General features: G+C 43.4%; 9 protein-coding genes across 9 annotated transcripts; 2 read left to right on the top strand and 7 right to left on the bottom strand.

Moving 5' to 3' along the window:
• Positions 1-3,617: 3,617 nt before the first annotated feature.
• Positions 3,618-3,971, bottom strand: O0I10_001021 (uncharacterized protein; the record flags this gene model as incomplete). The annotated part of the gene is made up of 2 exons (XM_058481120.1): positions 3,618-3,784; positions 3,878-3,971. The coding sequence occupies 2 exons, from the start codon at positions 3,969-3,971 to the stop codon at positions 3,618-3,620; spliced, it is 261 nt and encodes an 86-aa protein (XP_058347758.1).
• A 560-nt stretch (positions 3,972-4,531) lies between these two features.
• On the bottom strand, positions 4,532-4,882 carry O0I10_001020 (uncharacterized protein; the record flags this gene model as incomplete). Its single annotated transcript, XM_058481119.1, has 1 exon — positions 4,532-4,882. One exon carries the CDS (start codon positions 4,880-4,882, stop codon positions 4,532-4,534), a length of 351 nt encoding a protein of 116 aa, XP_058347757.1.
• Positions 4,883-6,128: 1,246 nt separating this feature from the next.
• On the top strand, positions 6,129-6,299 carry O0I10_001019 (uncharacterized protein; the record flags this gene model as incomplete). Its single annotated transcript, XM_058481118.1, has 1 exon — positions 6,129-6,299. One exon carries the CDS (start codon positions 6,129-6,131, stop codon positions 6,297-6,299), a length of 171 nt encoding a protein of 56 aa, XP_058347756.1.
• Positions 6,300-6,602: 303 nt separating this feature from the next.
• On the bottom strand, positions 6,603-7,162 carry O0I10_001018 (uncharacterized protein; the record flags this gene model as incomplete). The annotated part of the gene is made up of 3 exons (XM_058481117.1): positions 6,603-6,768; positions 6,824-6,923; positions 6,985-7,162. 3 exons carry the CDS (start codon positions 7,160-7,162, stop codon positions 6,603-6,605), a joined length of 444 nt encoding a protein of 147 aa, XP_058347755.1.
• Positions 7,163-7,937: 775 nt separating this feature from the next.
• On the bottom strand, positions 7,938-9,167 carry O0I10_001017 (uncharacterized protein; the record flags this gene model as incomplete). The annotated part of the gene is made up of 5 exons (XM_058481116.1): positions 7,938-8,171; positions 8,237-8,553; positions 8,626-8,849; positions 8,903-8,978; positions 9,038-9,167. The coding sequence occupies 5 exons, from the start codon at positions 9,165-9,167 to the stop codon at positions 7,938-7,940; spliced, it is 981 nt and encodes a 326-aa protein (XP_058347754.1).
• Positions 9,168-9,894: 727 nt separating this feature from the next.
• O0I10_001016 (uncharacterized protein) lies at positions 9,895-10,650 on the top strand (the record flags this gene model as incomplete). Its single annotated transcript, XM_058481115.1, has 1 exon — positions 9,895-10,650. The coding sequence occupies one exon, from the start codon at positions 9,895-9,897 to the stop codon at positions 10,648-10,650; it is 756 nt and encodes a 251-aa protein (XP_058347753.1).
• A 136-nt stretch (positions 10,651-10,786) lies between these two features.
• Positions 10,787-11,773, bottom strand: O0I10_001015 (uncharacterized protein; the record flags this gene model as incomplete). The annotated part of the gene is made up of 1 exon (XM_058481114.1): positions 10,787-11,773. One exon carries the CDS (start codon positions 11,771-11,773, stop codon positions 10,787-10,789), a length of 987 nt encoding a protein of 328 aa, XP_058347752.1.
• An 804-nt stretch (positions 11,774-12,577) lies between these two features.
• O0I10_001014 (uncharacterized protein) lies at positions 12,578-13,048 on the bottom strand (the record flags this gene model as incomplete). Its single annotated transcript, XM_058481113.1, has 2 exons — positions 12,578-12,881; positions 13,035-13,048. 2 exons carry the CDS (start codon positions 13,046-13,048, stop codon positions 12,578-12,580), a joined length of 318 nt encoding a protein of 105 aa, XP_058347751.1.
• Positions 13,049-13,580: 532 nt separating this feature from the next.
• O0I10_001013 (uncharacterized protein) lies at positions 13,581-16,500 on the bottom strand (the record flags this gene model as incomplete). The annotated part of the gene is made up of 14 exons (XM_058481112.1): positions 13,581-13,738; positions 13,805-13,925; positions 13,984-14,139; positions 14,194-14,479; positions 14,546-14,634; positions 14,698-14,781; positions 14,843-14,921; positions 14,994-15,316; positions 15,371-15,529; positions 15,591-15,712; positions 15,771-15,872; positions 15,940-16,095; positions 16,239-16,370; positions 16,446-16,500. The coding sequence occupies 14 exons, from the start codon at positions 16,498-16,500 to the stop codon at positions 13,581-13,583; spliced, it is 2,022 nt and encodes a 673-aa protein (XP_058347750.1).
• Between the last annotated feature and the right edge of the window lie 1,406 nt (positions 16,501-17,906).

Here is a 17,906-nt window from a genome sequence, read left to right as displayed (position 1 = left end):
TTTGGGTCACAATTCCATCCGTATGTAGCCCATCCCACCGTACAATACGCCATTGTCATGCCTTTTTTATGTGCATCATGGCAAGGAATGCTTCATACACCCAAATTATCTTATAGGATCCAAAAAGCTTTACAGCCAAATGTAGCTGTTGTGCCTTGTAAGGAACGTGAGATTCTAGACGTTCTTCTTCATTCTACTACAAGTTTCGTCGTATGGAGTTTAGCCGTGTGATGTGTCTGCATTGACGAAACTACATGCCAAGGATACAGCGAACAAGGGAGTCCAGACTTTGGATCATTATTCATGCCGCCAAATTTTATTTATAGCTCAAAAGTGCACAATTGACAGATCGCCAACACGCTCTGATATCATATGACATATGGGTTATGTGGCCAAGTTATACCAGGTTTGACTTGGATTGAGCCCCACGCCACATCTTATCATCACCCAGCTCATCGCTTGGCGTAAGCCGCTTTGCTCGGTTTCTCAACATCACATCGGATTTCGAGAACAAGTTTCAAATCTACTCTATCTTTTATATGACAAGAGCAAGAACATTGTCAGTTCCTGTGAGGATAAAAGAATACTGCCGAATTCGTTAAGAAAATCAGTATGTAGCGGCCTCAAGTGCTCGCTTCGCTCGAAGGGTTCTCGTCCAATAGGTCATCCCTTAGCCTTTGGACCAATGCTTACGTACGAGAATCTTACAATAATGACATTGAAATCTATACGCCATTACATAAGACACCCTTCGGTATCCCTATTTACAATAAGAGACTACCTCTGTAATGGGAACAATGCTCATGGCAGCTTTACCTTCGAGGCGCTCAAATTCAATTAAATCCCGCACTCATTCCACCACCAGAGTACTGTCTCTTCCTCCCAGTCTCATCTGTTGCCCCATTCAAGTATACAACTACCACCTGCGAACGAGTGTCCTGCTTCAGCCCATCATGTTGAGCCTACAATTGCTTTGATCCGAAAGCCTTCGACTAAATGGCAGCTTCATGGCGTGTACAGCCCACTTCAGCACTCGCGTTTCTTTGCCACACTACTTCTTCTCTTGTACACCCCTCTACCATAATCAAACGTAACAGCATTCGTTACGGCAGTCGCCATTAGCAGGGCTTTTACTCAATTGTCTCAAGTTACTTGCAGCAACTCGTCTTACGGCATTTTCACGTGAACAGCAGATAGCCATCATATAGAAGCAGTTTTATTTACGTGTAGCAATGTGCTTCAATACATACGACTTCATATGGATATGGATTGGATATTGGTTTGGTACGTTGAATGGAAGGAATTGTATCACTTGAGGATTTGAGAGGGGAGGTTGCTAGGCAACTGTTCTTGGTGCTGTGTCTATTGTCAACTTTTGTCATCTTGCATCATGCCATATCTACGAGACCGGCATCCTCTTCCATGGTAGCAACAATCATCATCCATTATCAGCACCCATCTACCGCTGTCATCATCATGCACATACCTTTCCATCGTGAGCCACATGCATCCATCCGCTCAATCGTCTCCACTTTTAATTCTACTTCGACTAGAAGAGCGAAAAGGGATAACAGCTTTGAGAATTGATGATGAGGCAACGAATGGTGAGGATGAAGATAATAACACTTGATGTTAAAAGAAATGAGTCAACAAGTGAGATAATAAAGTCTAGTCAACACCCAATTTTCAACGTTCTTGCATGTCATAATGGATTTGGATTTGGATTTGATGACACAATCAACCATGGTCGAGTGGCGTGTATATGAGAAAACGTTGGATGGCAATAACAATATGCAATCATCCATTGATGAAGGATGGCTATGTGTGGCGTGTAACACTCGGCGCGAGAATGATGATGTTGTAACCCCGCCTGCAGCGTCTATATAAAGGCTTGGTCCTTGTTTACTCGTTTGCTTCTCTTTTACCGAAGAACTTTAACTGGGGTAGTCTACCTTACTTCTCCCGGTCACTCTGACCTTCGAAGACAACCTATGTGCTCTCAAGACAACGGTTCATGATTCTTCATCCATGAATGTCCTGTTCACAGATGAGCATATATACTTGTTTAACTTGTTCCAAAAGAAAATGATCAATGCGGTGAAATAGAAAAAAAAATTTGATGGTGTTTAATGGGAGCCGTCATCGGAAGCTGAAAGAAAAAGTTGGAAAATTGGGCTCTGCCAACTTGTCGTTTTATCACACCCATGCCGAGGTTGTGGTGTGCCGGGAACATTTACGCTTGTGCACTATGCTTAGAGATGAAGGTGCCATCGACGCTGCTCTTTGAATAATACTCATACAAACATTCTCGAACAACGTGTTATTTCGTACGGTTCGTGATAGCCTATGGATGGCGTTGTTTGACGATGATAGTTATTGCCATCCTAATTTATGCATAGACATTCAATCACACTATGGCTCTTTGTCCCCCATGGTGTCCATTTACTCATATGGGTGATGATCTTCAACCTTTCATTGTTATCTTTGGTTGTCATTGTTGTCGCCTCTTTCGTTAAAGTAAGAGCTAGTCATCTTGCTTGGTGTATTCACAATCTTTTCGGTGCATGTGCAAATTGGATCAGGTGGCACAACCCGCATGGTTGTATATAACGGGCTCCATACAGGGATTGAATTCAAAGGATATGGTTGTGGTCTCATTGAAAGTAACTTGTGCCCATTACATACATTGCCAACCAAGAAATAAAACTATGATCAAAAGTAAGCCACCATGATAATAATCCCTTTCAGTCATGTTAGAAAAGCAAGCCGCCATTACAGAAAGAAACAGGAATGCTTTACCCTCGTGATCGAGATCAGTGTTGTCGAAACAACAATGCATCATCAATCATGCGAGAACATTCTTTCAAGATGGCAATGAGCACTTTGTATTTATCATTTTCTTTAGGTTTGTAAAAAGGATGAATGGCCACGGTAAGGTTGTTGCTATAACCGTCCTGGTGGCAGAGCCACTACGGGGAGCAGAGGAATTTACCGAGTGGGTCGATACAAGGTGACTCCAACCTTCAGCATCCGAACGACCCGAAGGAAGCTCAAGGACACCTCCAGTTGGCCTTGTACGATCCGTCCATCTGACTGCAAAGGTTTAGTCACGCAAATAATGTTATGAGGCTTCCCTACGCCATAAGGCTGCGGAAAATCCCCTCGCGTTCTAAAGACTTGCAGTGAGAGAAGTGTAAAGAAAAGAGTATTGTTTTGTGGCCCTTTTTATAATTGTTAGCCAATTTAGGCTCCGTGTTAAAAACTTTTCAGCCAATAACAAGTAGTCCGCTATGTGCTGAGGAACGACGACAAAGCAACCATCCTATCTCGCACCTTCCAGAGCAGCAGCGACCATATCACTCACAACAGCAATGTGCCATCCTCCTTATTTGTAGACGTATGGACACCTTAAACCTCTCCCCCCCACTATTATCTCTTTGCAAACAGGGTATCCTCATGATAAAGCAGCTCTTGTCTTATTTACAAACACGTATCAACCGCCCTTTATTCCTTCTCCATCATCATCATCATCCACACTCATTGATGTGCAATCCACTTTCTACAAAGTCTATTTCATATTGACGTAAACAAGGAAAAGCAAAGTGTATGTCTTGTGTTTATTGGGCAGCTTGTTGCTTAGCAGCGATTTCCTCAGCTCGTGCACGGTGTTGGAGCAAGATATCCTTCTTTCCTTCAATTAAGGCGTTTTGACGTTCAAGGACACCGTTCATAAAGTAGCCGACACCACCAAAGACAACGGCAGCAGCCAAATGTGAGCTTGGGTCTATATAGATACAATCGCATGGGGGGTTGAGTTAATAGATCGCGTCTAATGATGGTGTGGTTGTGTTTTCTTTTTTGTTGTTGTTCAACATACTGGACAAGAGAGGACGTCTTTGCAGACCGAGAGCGTAAGTGCGAACAAGAACACCGAATGCTGCAAAACCGGAAACGCTGGTGAGGACGCTCATGATCGAGTAGGGAATGTGGAGTGAAGAGTTGAGCAATACTACAAACTTGGGCCCTGCCCGGAGACGAAAATTCATGACGTCGCAACCATCCATCCATCTCTCTCTCTCTCCCCCCCCATTAGCGTGTGCGTGCCGTGTGCGTGCCAGCTATGAAGAACGGTAAAATGTTTCTCCTCCCACACCACCACTACTCTATTGTATAGTGATGAGATCCTCACTATCCCCCCACACACACACACACGATACGTATCCTTATCATCAATCAACGCATTCATCATAGCATTAAAGATCAATCCTAGTCACATGTACTGAGTAAAAAAGATAGAGCTGTGTGTCCAGAACAAAACAAATTGATATGTAATACAAATATAAGGGCCATTATACATGATGATAGAGAGAGAAAAAGAACTAGACAAAAGGAAAAACGAGACACACAGGCAGTGCACGCTATTGAAAATGAGTTATGTGTGCGTGTCAACGCGCTGTGTATGTTGTTATATACGTTGTTGTTGTTGTCGTCAGGAATAGTAGTAAAAAGAAAGGAAGATGTTGTTGTAGATTTAGTATCGATGCGTATGGTGAGGCACAGTATCGAACTTTTGGTATCCATGCTGTTGTAAGGGCATGGTGGAAGGTGGTTGCTGATATGGATTGGCTGCAGTAGCTTGCTCAAGCATGTACATTTGCTTTTCGTTTTCAAGAGCAAGCCGTTTGCGCATACCCTTGACGCTTCTGACAATGTACCAAATGAGCAAGCCCACAATGAGTAAGCCGATTACAATAATAAAAATGTAGCGGTCGTTCTTCTTTAGCCAGCTCTCTTGTTCAGGTTCGGCCGTGTTGTCATTTTGTTTGAACCCTGTGTCGTCAACATTTTGCGCCAGCGCAACGTACCACGATGTGGTGGCCATGAATAGGATCCATATGGATAATAGCATCGGGTTGACGAGTGGTGGTGGATAATAAAGAAAGGAAAGGGGGGTTGTTGATAGGAAATAGATAAATGGAATGGAAGGGGATCGTTGATGGGAGTGGTGGTGAACCCAACAAGGTGAAAAGAGTGGCGTAAAAGGGAAAAAGAGTAAAAGGGAAAAGACACGATCATATACCCGTTCCTGTTTCTTACCTCCTCAATTGACTGAGTCAATACCCACTCAAACCAGATCGGGGCTCTCTTTTGCTGGCTGGCTCATCGTCGTGTGATTGTAGTAGTAGCTGCTGCTCGCACACATTTAAAAAGTCCGTACCTTGGGGATAAGCATACGGATGAATAAAAATAGAGAGGTTCATTAAATGAGTTGCCCTTTCGCGCAAAATGCGGCTCGGCTTGGTCAAGTTCCACAGCTTTATTCTCTCTCACTAGTGAGCATAGACACATGTATGGGGTTTTTAAACTCATGATGATACGTGCTATCAGTGGATCTACATATGCCACGAACAAAGTGATCTACATACACACATCAATCCTTTATAGGAGACGATGGCATCATCATCAATATCATTTCCACAAACACAAACACACACACTCATCACCATCACCATCAATACATACCATATCCATTGATCCATAATTTTCTCCGCCAACTTTGGTAACGTTAGGTGTTGCCACCGCATCCAGCATGGCACTAACCGTTGCGTGTAACCATCCGGCAACAAAAAGAAAACCATGCATCATGATGGATTGGCTTGCGGAGCGGGTACTGTTGCACTTGAATCGTGGCCGTTTGTCTTTTTTGTCACCACCCTTTATGATGTAGCTGATCTATTGTCGATAACAAAACAAAAGTGACATTATAAGTATACACGATCCTCTTTTCTTTTTCTCCTCCCCTCCTTCTTACACTTACACGTCATTTCGATATGCCACATACGCACACCTTACATGATTACATGATGCTATACGTATCATTATGTTGAGTATCACTCTTTGTTGATGATGACCATGATGCCAGCCATAGCCTGTAGACATTGCTCATCCAAGCTGAGGACGAATCCAAAGTCACCTTACATGCATGCCAGGTCGCCATGGTAACATCCAAGCAGCTGGGTGTCGTTTATCCAATTGGTAGCCGCTGCATTGAAAAAGAACCGATTGCAAGAAAATCATACGACACTTTCTTTTCCTTTCTCTCCCTCTCTCTCTCTGTTGTTTCAACCATGATTGCTCCCATCACTGGTAAATTTCGCAAGCAATTCGCCAAAGATCTCTCCATTGCCTTGACGCTGGGTGGTGTCGCTGGTGCATGTTGGTGGCATCTCTACCATTTGCCAATGGTTCGACGTCGTGACGCTTACTACGCGAGACTGGAAGCCAACAAGAACCAGTAAAATACAAGGCTCCATAGGTCAACTTGCTAGCTGCTCTTACTTGTGTTCATTCGTTGGAGTTGTTGTTGCTGCTAGTTTGAGTAGACGTTGTTAGTTGGAATATACATTTGCAGACGCGTTTCTCTTTGATAGCCCCCATTCCATGTGCGCTTTGTATGATGGATGGCTGTGAGTGAGTGTGAGTGTGAGTGATGACGGTGCGTGTATTTGCAGATAATTGATATACAAGTACAACATTGGATAAGGAGGAAGAAGGTGTGGGGTTAAAGAAAAGTGTATGGATGGCGTTGGTGTGGAAGCTCTCTAGTCGACAACGTTGATCTTGACGGTTTCAGTGGAGGTGATTTGAGTGCGGCGGAATTGCACTTGCTCAACAAAGTCAATAGCATATGAGCCAGGCGTGGTATCTTCGGGAACGGTCCAGGTCTTGGAATACTTGACATACACATCATTCTTTGCAGTGACAGGGCTATTGACATTTCAAATAAGTCATCGTGATTCTACTAAGAGTGCATAAGATTTACCAAGACTTGTGGATGTAGCTGAGTTGCTGTTGCTTTTGGTCACCGGTTCTACGATGAAAATTGATATCCAGACCCAAAGCCTTGCCAGGAGAAGTTTGCTCTATATCAAAGACAATCAAAGTTAGATATACAAAGAATTGTATGCTTGTCATTATTCATACCATCAATCAAAGGTTGCATCACGTAGGTAATGGTCAAATCCTCGCCAGCACGAACATCTTGGTTATCCTTGGGCGATTCAATCTTCATGAACTGCAACTGAGAATAGATGTTGGCAAGAGTAGTTTGAGCAAGGGCGAGGACGACAACAGCCGACAACAAGAGCGATTTAAACTGCATGGTTCTGCAAAATAGAGATAAAGGATTGAACGACGGGAACGAGTGAAAAAAAGAAGAAAGAGGGAAAGAAAGAGAGAAATGGAATCCTAAGATGTGATAGAATTACACAATGATTATAGGAGTGAAGCGCGGTCATTTCATTTGATAGCTACCACCGCTTCCAAGGGATGCACGTTTAATCCATTCCATGTAGCACATGGTTCCAATCGCCGCTTTGTTGCATCATTGCTTTTCCCTCCCTAGCTTCCCCTTATTTCACGATGCAATGGCTGCTGACTCGATTGGAATCGCTTTAACAACATCCACACAATAGACATACAAGGTTTTATATAGAACAATCCTTTATGTAAATCGTAATTGCTTTGATACCAACAGCAAACTTTAATGTGACACCATCCAATATTACGAGTCAGATGAAGTTGCACAAGCACCACCTTGTTGGAAAATCACACACATCAAGTACCAGGGAATACTACTACTCTAAGCCATATTCAATAACCTGCTCAAGTCTTATATGGCCCACGACGCTGGATTTGAGATGAGCCAATTTTAGTTCCCTCTCGTATTTCTACCACGGAATCTCAATTGATTGGTTGTGCCACCGCAAGATCATGCATCATTTACAAGATCATGAAGCAGAGTTGTATGTTGGTTTATCCACCAAGCTTGTTGGGTGGCTGCACAATCGCACATGCAACAACGGCCCATTACCATCATGGAGCAAACGTAAATCCTCGAAGTAATGACTTGTTTTATATACGAAATGAGAAGCCTTCTAAGGCTTGATCAACAATTTACCGGTAGTCTTTCGGCTTTCAATATCCACATGAGCTTGAGCAGCATCCTTAAGATCGTACACCTTGTGAACATGGGTCTTAATATGACCATTGGCAAGGAGATCCCACACTTCGCCCCACCACTTTTTCGATTCCTCACGGGTTGCCATGTAAGCGAACAATTGTGGACGCATGAATTTAAGATTCTTTTCTGCAAGTCGTGCTACAGGGAACTATGTACGTATCTTTCCTTGTCAGCATTTGTTTTTTATGCATGCATCATTTTACTACTACTCACCGGTGGCACAACACCAGAGGCATTGCCAAAGGAGATAAAGGTACCCAATCGTCGGGCACAAGCCATGGAGATTTCAAAGGTATCCTTGCCAACACCATCCAAGACGGCATGGCAACCCAATCCATTTGTAATTTCGTTGACCTTGCTGACAACGTCCTCCTCACTATAATTGATGGTATAGTCGGCTCCATTTTCGTGGGCAAGCTTTGCCTTTTCAGCTGTACTCACAGTACCAATGACAGTGGCACCAAGGTAACGGCACATTTGACAAAGCAAAAGACCCACACCACCAGCAGCTGCATGAACAAGAATGACATCTGCATATCACAACAGTAACACGTGTGTTTAACCTTAATACCATCCTTTAAAAACATCCTACGTATACTCACCTCCTTTTTTGACAGGGTATCCATCACGCACCATGGTCCATGCAGTAAGAGCTTGAAGGCCCACAGTGGCAGCTTGATCATAGGATACTTGATCACTGATCTTTTCGACACCCGAAGCCTTGGCAGCAGTGTACTCGGCATAGGTCTCAGCACCAAAGTACACCACACGATCGCCCACCTTGAATTCAGTGACTTCAGGACCCACTTCACTCACTTCACCAGCACTGCATCAAACACGTTAATGCACCATCAAAAAAGGAGGTGTATGTTTCTTTACCTTTCACGGCCAGGGATAAAAGGGGTGGGTAATGGGTAGAGACCAGTACGATGATAGGTGTCGATAAAATTGACGCCTAGGGTGGTAATCAATATACACTGCAACTAGCAAGTAACGTTGTTGTTGTCACATTACCAATAGCGTGGTTCTTGATAATGACATTGTTTCCTTCGGCTTTGGGAATAGGGACATCCTTGTAAAGAAGCTTATCAACGCCACCGGGTTGCTCAACAACGATGGCTTTCATGGTAGTAGCGGTAGACATGGTACGACGAAAAAGAGGAGTGGCGACTCGAGAAGAAACGTGACGAAACATGGATAAAAAGAAACAAGGAATTATTATGCCCGCAAGAGTCAGAGAGAGAGAGAGAGATGGGCTTTGATTTGTCATCCGTGTAGATCCGACAATCCACCGCGGGAATCACGTATCACACTATCTCACGCTATTCGGGATAATCATTGTTGCTGTTGTTGCTACTGCTTTAGTGTGTCAAATAGTATCGAGTCACCATCACCAATGATTTGAATCATGTACTTTCAAGACAACAGCTTTCCAACTATCGTCTATTACTATTGTTGAGCATACATGTACATTTGGCTATGGCTGAACGTTGATCGGAAACTTCTACACAGCCGTATTGATGCTAATCTTGTATTGTATTCATCGTGCATGGATGTCAAGGTGGATAATCAGAGTACGATGTCTTTATTTGGATAATGTCGTGACTATGGTTAGAGCTAATCATGCTACCCTAGGCAACACCTTGCTCTTGGGTACGTGTGATGCGTTTCTATAGCAACGAATGATTGTGCTTCCATTTACCTATACGCATGAATAGAGAGAGAGAGAGAGCAAACGTTGGTTCAGGAGAAGGGAGGAGGAGGATGATATCCCACATCCGATCGTGACTATTTCCCGCTATTAATCCATTCTCTTGTCTCTTTCCTTTCCAACATTCGACCTCCGTTTATCGTTGCTTGAACAACTTGATATGGATTCCAATGACGACCGAAAACAACAAGAGCACAATGACCCCATAAGAGATCAGGAAGAAGTAAATGCTTCAGGTTCGGAGAAACCAGTGGATCCATCTGCATCGGATGCTGATCGATCTTCCCACTCAAAGGAAGAGGAGGAGAAGAAGGAAACAACAGGTGGTGTTGAAGAACAAGAACAAGACGAGAACACCAACGACAACGCTTCAAATGTATGGACTGCAGCATGGGATGAGAATTCTCAAGCGTATTACTGGTGGAATATGATGACATATGAGACGACGTGGGACAATCCATATGAGAAGAATGCTTTGGACAAAGTACTCGATCAAGTAGATGCTCAACAAGAGGAGAGCGGTAGTACAGCAGCATCTTCACCCTCGACAACACAACAACAACAACATGCCGAAGCATACCAACATAGTGCAACAGCAACACCTACAGCAGCAACACCCTCCTTTGCCAATCAATCCTATACATATCAAGCTTATTTTAACAAGAGGACGGGCAAGTTTCAACTGGCCAGTGATGTGGATCGCCTCAACCCCGAACGCATGTCCATTGAAAACAGAGCAAAACGACAAATGCAATATTATTTCGACGTCGATGCTTATACAGAAGAACGTAATCGTGAACGAGCTGCAGGTGCTGCCGGCCAAAAGCGACAATTATCAAAGAAGGATATTGAACGATTTAAAAGAGCCAAACATGAGAAAAAGATGAAACGAGCACGAGATTGGCTTTGTGATTAATATAAAGATTACATTTTTCACTCTACAATGGGAGGATGGGATGCTATTGGTATGCGGAATAGTAAAGCAGGATGTGTGTGTGTGTGTGTGTGTGATAGGTGTGAGGAAGTGTCAATGGTGGTGGTGGTGGTGATGTTTAATACCATCGTGCGGATGAGGATAATGCTGCGGATGTGGTGGGTCGCGTGGGTATGATAGCATTCTGTATGCCATAAGTTGCGATGATGTCTCTCCAAAGCTGCATATCCATACTTAGGATTAATTGACTTTTACCTAAGCCTTGTGCTGTCTCTTCTTGTGTTGGGGGTGCTCGCGTGCTCAATAAAGGTTGTCCTGTGGAATCATCGATCTCGGCCACGGCATTACGGATCAAAAAGGACACATAAAAGATATTCTCCACCGTTTGTGAAAAAGAGGATGGATTCACCACGAATTCAAGCAAGTTGGTGGGACCACGTTCATCCAAAATGCGATAGATTTGATTGACATTGGCTGATGTTTCGTTTTCTTGTTGAGATAAATCGTTGCCTTGTAACTGAGTCGGCTGTACAAGATCCTCATGGTTACGAATAATCCTCACTTGCTTAACCTGCTTGCGCTGCTTCTTCTCCACGGCAAGCGGACCGTACATAAAATCCATGCTCATCACTTGATTGTTGAATTGAATCGCTCGTAATCCAATCTCTTTCCAATCCAAGAAACGTGAATCTTCTCTCGCCGTAATACAACCACCGAATGTTTTCACCTTTGACACGAAATCATCTGCATCGAATACAGTGGCGCCAAGTTGTAGATTCTTCGCTTGCTCGATGCTATAGTCGCCCAAAGTAGACAAAGCTTTTGCATCCAGGGTCGCTTCAAGCGTGTTTCTGACAAACGCAAAGATTTCATCGAGCTTGGCGAGTGCTTCGAGCATGCCCGGATTATTCGGCTGTATCAGGCTTCGCTTCTTTTTTATCAGAGCGTCGATAATAGTACGATATTGTAGCCGTATCATTCGTCGCACTTCTTTGTCCTGTGCAGGGTCGTATTTCGAACGATCAATACGCTCCTCCAAAGTACGTAGCAATTGGGTGTATTTCTCGTCAACTTCCTCATTGTTGCCTTGATCTTGGTTGGACATGGTGGAATGGCAACGCCAACGACGATGGTAGTAATGCAAGTGGTAGTGGAAAAAAGAAGTTGCTGTTGCACGCCACGCTCTGTAAATCAGACAAGAAATTTTGGATGCTTGCTGACAAGGTACAAATTCACTTTCCTCCTCCTCGCCTAATCCCCACCTTCATGCTTGGTACAAATAACCCTGACCTGAACGCGTCCATTGCAAACAGCTTTGTACATAGTAGTATTGTTCCTCGATGCGAGAATAAAACATCGTCTTCTATACCATCACCACCATATCATGCAAATCTTGATCTTATTTAGAAATAGAAGTGGGGATACAAGAGGAACTATATATACGCTATGTTGAATGCGTGTGATACATAGAAAGGAATACTGCAAGGAATGGAAGAATGAAACTTCAATACCATACAACGCTATCATTCGCTGGTAGACGTTCTCTCCTTTACTCTTTGATTGCTGATGGCAAATTGTACGCTGGCTGGCGATATCAGAAAGCGAGTTGAAGTGATGCCACCATTGATGTCATCAAATGATGGGAACGTGAAATGCTGCAGATAACCCTAAAAGCGATCTACAAGGACGCGTGGCGAGAGGTTTTGGTGCTCCTTCAGAACCTTTTCCAGCGACGCAACAAATGCTGCAAGTGTGATGATCCATGCTTTTGCTCTAGTGTCATTGTCTTTTATCGTCTTAAGTGTGGTCAAGGTGCTGAAAGTGACAAAGGCAGATGAAAAGTCCGGTGTTGTAGGTGTTTGGAAGATCGTTGCCAGAGCGAGAGCTTGCAAAAACGTGATGCCAACTTTCAGGATCGAGCGAGCACTCCAAAGCTGCGAAGCGAGTGCACATTGCCTGTAACTTTTGACTTGAATTGATCAACAAGTGCATCTTGTCGCTGTGAGTGATCAATGTTGAAGCCAGTTGGCTTGATATTGTTGTAGTGGATGTTTTTCATTGCATCTCTGAACTTGGTGAAACGATTGCTGCTATTGCTACTTGATGTCATGGGTGGATTGTCAATAGCATCATTGTGCTCCGTGGGTGCGAAGTATGTAGATGTGCTTGATGATCCATAGCCTTGGTTATGGGCATGTTGCAAGGTATGAATACTGTTGTCGGCATAGTCAGCCCATCAACATCAAAGTCTTCATGGATCGCACGCCAAAGATGGAAGGCCATGTACTTTTGTCACCTACAAAAGGGGTCCCAAATTCCTATCAGACTAGGCATCCTTTTAATATATAAATGATAGTTATACCTACCACGAAGGGTCCATGAAGGAACACAGCCAAATGTCATTAGGCACCAATGAGCACTTCAAGTGCTGTAAAGCAATGATGAGCTACATAGGTGGATGCATGAGTTCCCTCATTTTGGGGGATCACATAAAAACTATCCTTGAGACTTACCAAAGGCCATTGATGATGGTACGCTTTCAAGCCGAAAGAAAGGGCGTATGATAGTGTTGATGCAAACAGCCTTGCTTATATGTGGGTTGGCGTGAGAATTGTTGTCATGATTAATTAAACTGATAAAGTGGTTAAGCATCTTGGAAGTGATAGAAAACCAACCATTGATAAATCCACTTGCCGGTTAAAAGGTGATGTTTGGTAAGTGACATAGTATGGCCCATGAGGACTCCGTTTCACGTGATACAATCAATTATCATTCTCGCTCGTATCTACATCAGTTATTGTCAAGGCATCATTGTATTGAAGAGGGAGGGAGAGAGAGGAAAGATACACAAGATGTAATAGATAAGCTACTTGACACAAGCGTATATTACAATATCGAAAAAACAGCGTTGTTTACTTTCTCTTTGTCTTTGGCATGGGAGAAGAGGGTGAACTTTTAGCGTGAACACTACCGGTATAGGGGGGCACAACTTCCTTTGGGGGATGGCCTGGTTTGTCAAGTTCTGAAAGATCATCCACAAATCGATCGGGTGTAATAATATGGGTCGAGCCTGGTCACAAAGAAACATAAAGTCAAATGCATGTTCGTCCAATCAAGATAATGTGGTGATCCTTACCAATATACACGTCGCGATCAAATGTTTGGGATAGCTCATAGGCAGATCGCATTTCAGAGTAGGTCATACCACCGGCAATAAAGATAATGACAGGAGGACCCGAAGCTGGCTTGGGTTGAGCCTACAATCAAAAGTTGAGTCTACTACATCCAACTATTTCTCCCCCTCCAAAAACTTACATTCTTGCCAACCGATTTCTTGTGCCATTGTGTCTTGTATACTCGGAGCTGATAATTCTCCTTGGGTGATTGTGTTGGATCACGTCTCAAATCTTCAGGTCGTGCTATCCGCAGTAATGGGAACAAGCTTTGATCAATCGTTTCTTTGACATGACCCTATTCAAGCGCATATAAGTAAGATGGATCCAATACAAAACTTGTTATACATACCTCGACCACGCGTTTTACAATGGGAACATAGCGAGATAAATCAAAAGGAACATCTTGCTGCTGATTGACAACGCTCTCACGTTTCTTTCTGTGCCATCGAGAAGACTTCTCGCCTTGTTTGTTTGCTGACTTTGAGAGTTGCACACCAAGAAGTGACAAGTTGTCGATGGCATCCTTGTATTTCTTATCGAGACGAGCATGTGCCAGTAACAGTTCCAGTTCATCAGGATCCACCTTGTCGCAAGTGGCAAACCAAATCATAATGAGACGCGTCTTAATGGCTTGGCTACATGTCGTTGATAAGTAATGAACCCACTTTTTGTTGCATCAAAGAGAAAAGAGAGAGAATTACCTGGTATAGGGATCATCCAAAATGGGCAACAGCTCATCCACAATTTGCTTGGGTACTTGATGCTCTGGCGTCTCACCACAAGCCATATTCTAATATTGATCCCTGTTGTTAGCCTTTGCTCATCTATCCACCCCTACTACTAAATCACTTACTTGTTCAAGTAGACCAATAGCATCTAAGTTTTGATCACGGAATTCTGCCATACAATCGCTAGCGATCGTCATATGGGCCGAAAACTAGAAATGGGTGCGCACAATGAGTGATCTCCTCATCATTCCACATTAGATGTATACGTACCTTTGTTTTCATTTCTTGGTATTGTGGCAGATTAGCGATCATGTTCTTCATATCATGCAAACTCTTTACAGAAGCTTGTCTATGAATCCCAAAGGAAAAAAGGCGTCAGCCAAGAACGAAATAAAGGGGTGGATATGATCATTTTACTTACCCTGATCCAGTGCCGCTTGCGTTTTCAGCCATGAACTTGTTAAAGTCATCGATCAATTGCTCGGTGGTGATGGCAATGTGCATATGACGAATGGATGTGTAGACAGCGTCTTGATCATTCAAAGCGGCTTCTTGATCTTTGGTCGTGCCATCTTCTTGGATGTATTCGTATGTGTACTTGATACCACTGGCTGCTTCCTCGACATTCAACAAATCAGCGACCATGGCTTGGTATGTGAATTCGTGCAATAAAGGTGCAACAGGATCAATGGTGCGATCAAGAATAATGAGTGTTCCTCGAGGCATGGGTGGATCTTTGGGTGGCTTTATCAAAGGAGATGATTAGTAAGGGGATGAGATCATGTCATTCGTACTCACTGGAAAGTTGCCATTGATTTCCATAAAGGCATCGAGCTGATCTTGAAGTGCCTTGGCTAGATGCAGAGGGATGTTGCGATTGATCGTGCCAGGAACATCCAATGGACGATGATAACGAATCAATGGATTTTCACCCAGTGCCACACATACACAAAGTAGCTGAAAAAAACAGAGACATGTAAATAGATGCCATCATCGCTTTCCCTATGCCGCGTCGTACCTGCTTTGCCATATCATCCACATCTCCCAAGATCGTCGATCCTGCACTGGAATCACCATCATTGTTGAAGAGAGAAAAGAACTTTTGTTCATCATCCAAGGTGAAAACAGCTGGCTCGCGTACTATTAAAAAAATGTCAATAGAGCTGCACGATGACGATAAAGCCTAATGTATACTTGCCAACAAAGTCCATGTACATGTCCTTGAGGTTCTTTACAGAATCCATCACGTTGTTCTCTCTCAATCTTCGGACGAAATCCTTGAAAAGGTCGTTCTCCATAGCTGTTATTGCGTGAATGGGGAATGTTAGAAGGATATGCATCATGATAGCGGCGTGTTTTTACTTTACCTTGGATGAAATGGATATGAGCGGCTGCATACATTGGACCTTCGGGACGAGCAAGATCATCAATCAAACGTCGGCACGAATCCTCGCATGGTGTCAGGATATAAACTGCTTCTACGCTTGGATACGGCTGTCTCGACTTTTCAATGTTCTCCACGACTGTAAAAGTGATCCATTGTCAGTTCTATACAACTCCACTGCTGTTGCTGCTACTGCTACTTGCCGGTAACCTGAGAGAGAGAGAGAGAATAAGTGTTAGATAGGGTGACCATACACATGTTTCTCATCTCGCCACACCATACGAGCACTCACGTTTTCTTCGAGAATGTCATACATCTTGCACGCTGAATTGAGGATCTTTAACGAGAGACTGTCGACTACCACGAGCTTCCATCGTCCACTCGGCTGAACGGACTTGATTATGTCCAGGAACCCTATACATATGCATAGAAGACAATGGGGTGTTGAGTCGACGAGTTGAGCTGATGATGAGGCGTTTCAAGACGTACTCGTCCGAAGAATCTGATCTACGCCGTTACGAATGGTAACGTTGTTTGTCGACATTGGAAGGGAAGATAAGGCTGAGTGGTGAGTAAGTGAAAGGGCGGGTTGGGATGAGCTTAACAAGTTGGAGTCGCGACTTGGAGTATTGACTTTAACCAAAAATAGATTGTATTTATCTACACTGTGAGACCAGCTCGGACCTGGCGAAGATTTGAACATGAATCTAGTATACTTCTTAGCTTGGTTACAGCATTTAATGATACCTTTGAGTGACAATCAATTACCTTTAACCGTTATTAAAAGATTGACATTGTATTTGAGGGGTGTCTCTTTGCCGTAGACAAAGGGGAAGAAGGATTAGACCAATAACCCTTGATCTTGCTTAAACCTATGCATTTATTGTCAACAAACGTAGGATGAAGCCTCTGAGCTCACCACGAACCTGATAAGAGCGAAACAAGCATATGCAAAGCTGACCAAAGCAACAGCTGCAACATCCCAAATTCCAGGCACTATGGAGACTTTGCTACGGTGTTACTCCATATGCCGTCTCTTAGATCACAGCCAGCTAAACATCATTGTGCTCTTCTGGGTATGATCTTTGCAGTAAAGTGCACCATTCTTCTATATTAAATCAGCCAGAACATTTCATGATGTTCTCAACATAATCTAAAACCACAAGGATATGCTGCACCTATATCCATTGAAGAACTTCATGATATGAAGAAATTGGACGTATTCGACATGGTGAATCTTTTCCAAAAGCATGCTCGGGTAATACACGACTGCAATGATATCAATCAAACGATGATGGTACTCGCGTATCAACAAATAATTGCTGCCGTTATTGTTTTTGGGATTCGAGAACAATGTAGGAGTAGTAAGAATCCTTTGAAACGGCTTGACGGCACGCTTGTTAACGAGACAGGGCGATAACCAAAGATGTGGCAGCTGTAGATAATGACATGGCGCACTCATCTCTTGCCCGTGAGCCAATGATACACCTTCATACCATATACACGATCAACAATGACACGCTTTTCTTATCTCTTGCTCCAGAACCAATGACGAATCAGGTTCTTTTTGTACGTGGCCATGTGAGCCGTGATGTTGGTTTTGCCACGTTCGCTTTCCCCTTTCTGCTTCTGGTACGTCATGCAATGTCCTCAAAGTGCTCTTTTTCTCCTGCTCACTGATCCAAGCGTTCGTGTGTCAATATAATACGACCGCCTTATCCCTTGGTGCTTGGAAAGTAAAGCAATCATGCAAAGACCCCTATGTACACGACCATTATCTCTTTGTGGGAACCAATACATTCACGAATAAACAATGCCGTTTTTTCTTCAACACGTGGCTATCTGAGACAAGATGCAGATTTTGACGCAGCTTCTTTTTTGGTCCTTTCTGCTTTTAGTGCATCACACACTATCTCAATCGTCTTCATTTTTTGCATTCGATGTGACGCT

Source organism: Lichtheimia ornata, assembly GCF_029851405.1.
Source record: "Lichtheimia ornata isolate CBS 291.66 chromosome Unknown scaffold00003, whole genome shotgun sequence".
Lineage (NCBI taxonomy): Eukaryota > Fungi > Mucoromycota > Mucoromycetes > Mucorales > Lichtheimiaceae > Lichtheimia > Lichtheimia ornata.
The sequence above is the reverse complement of the archived record's forward strand: the minus strand, read 5'-3'. Positions and strand labels throughout refer to the sequence as shown.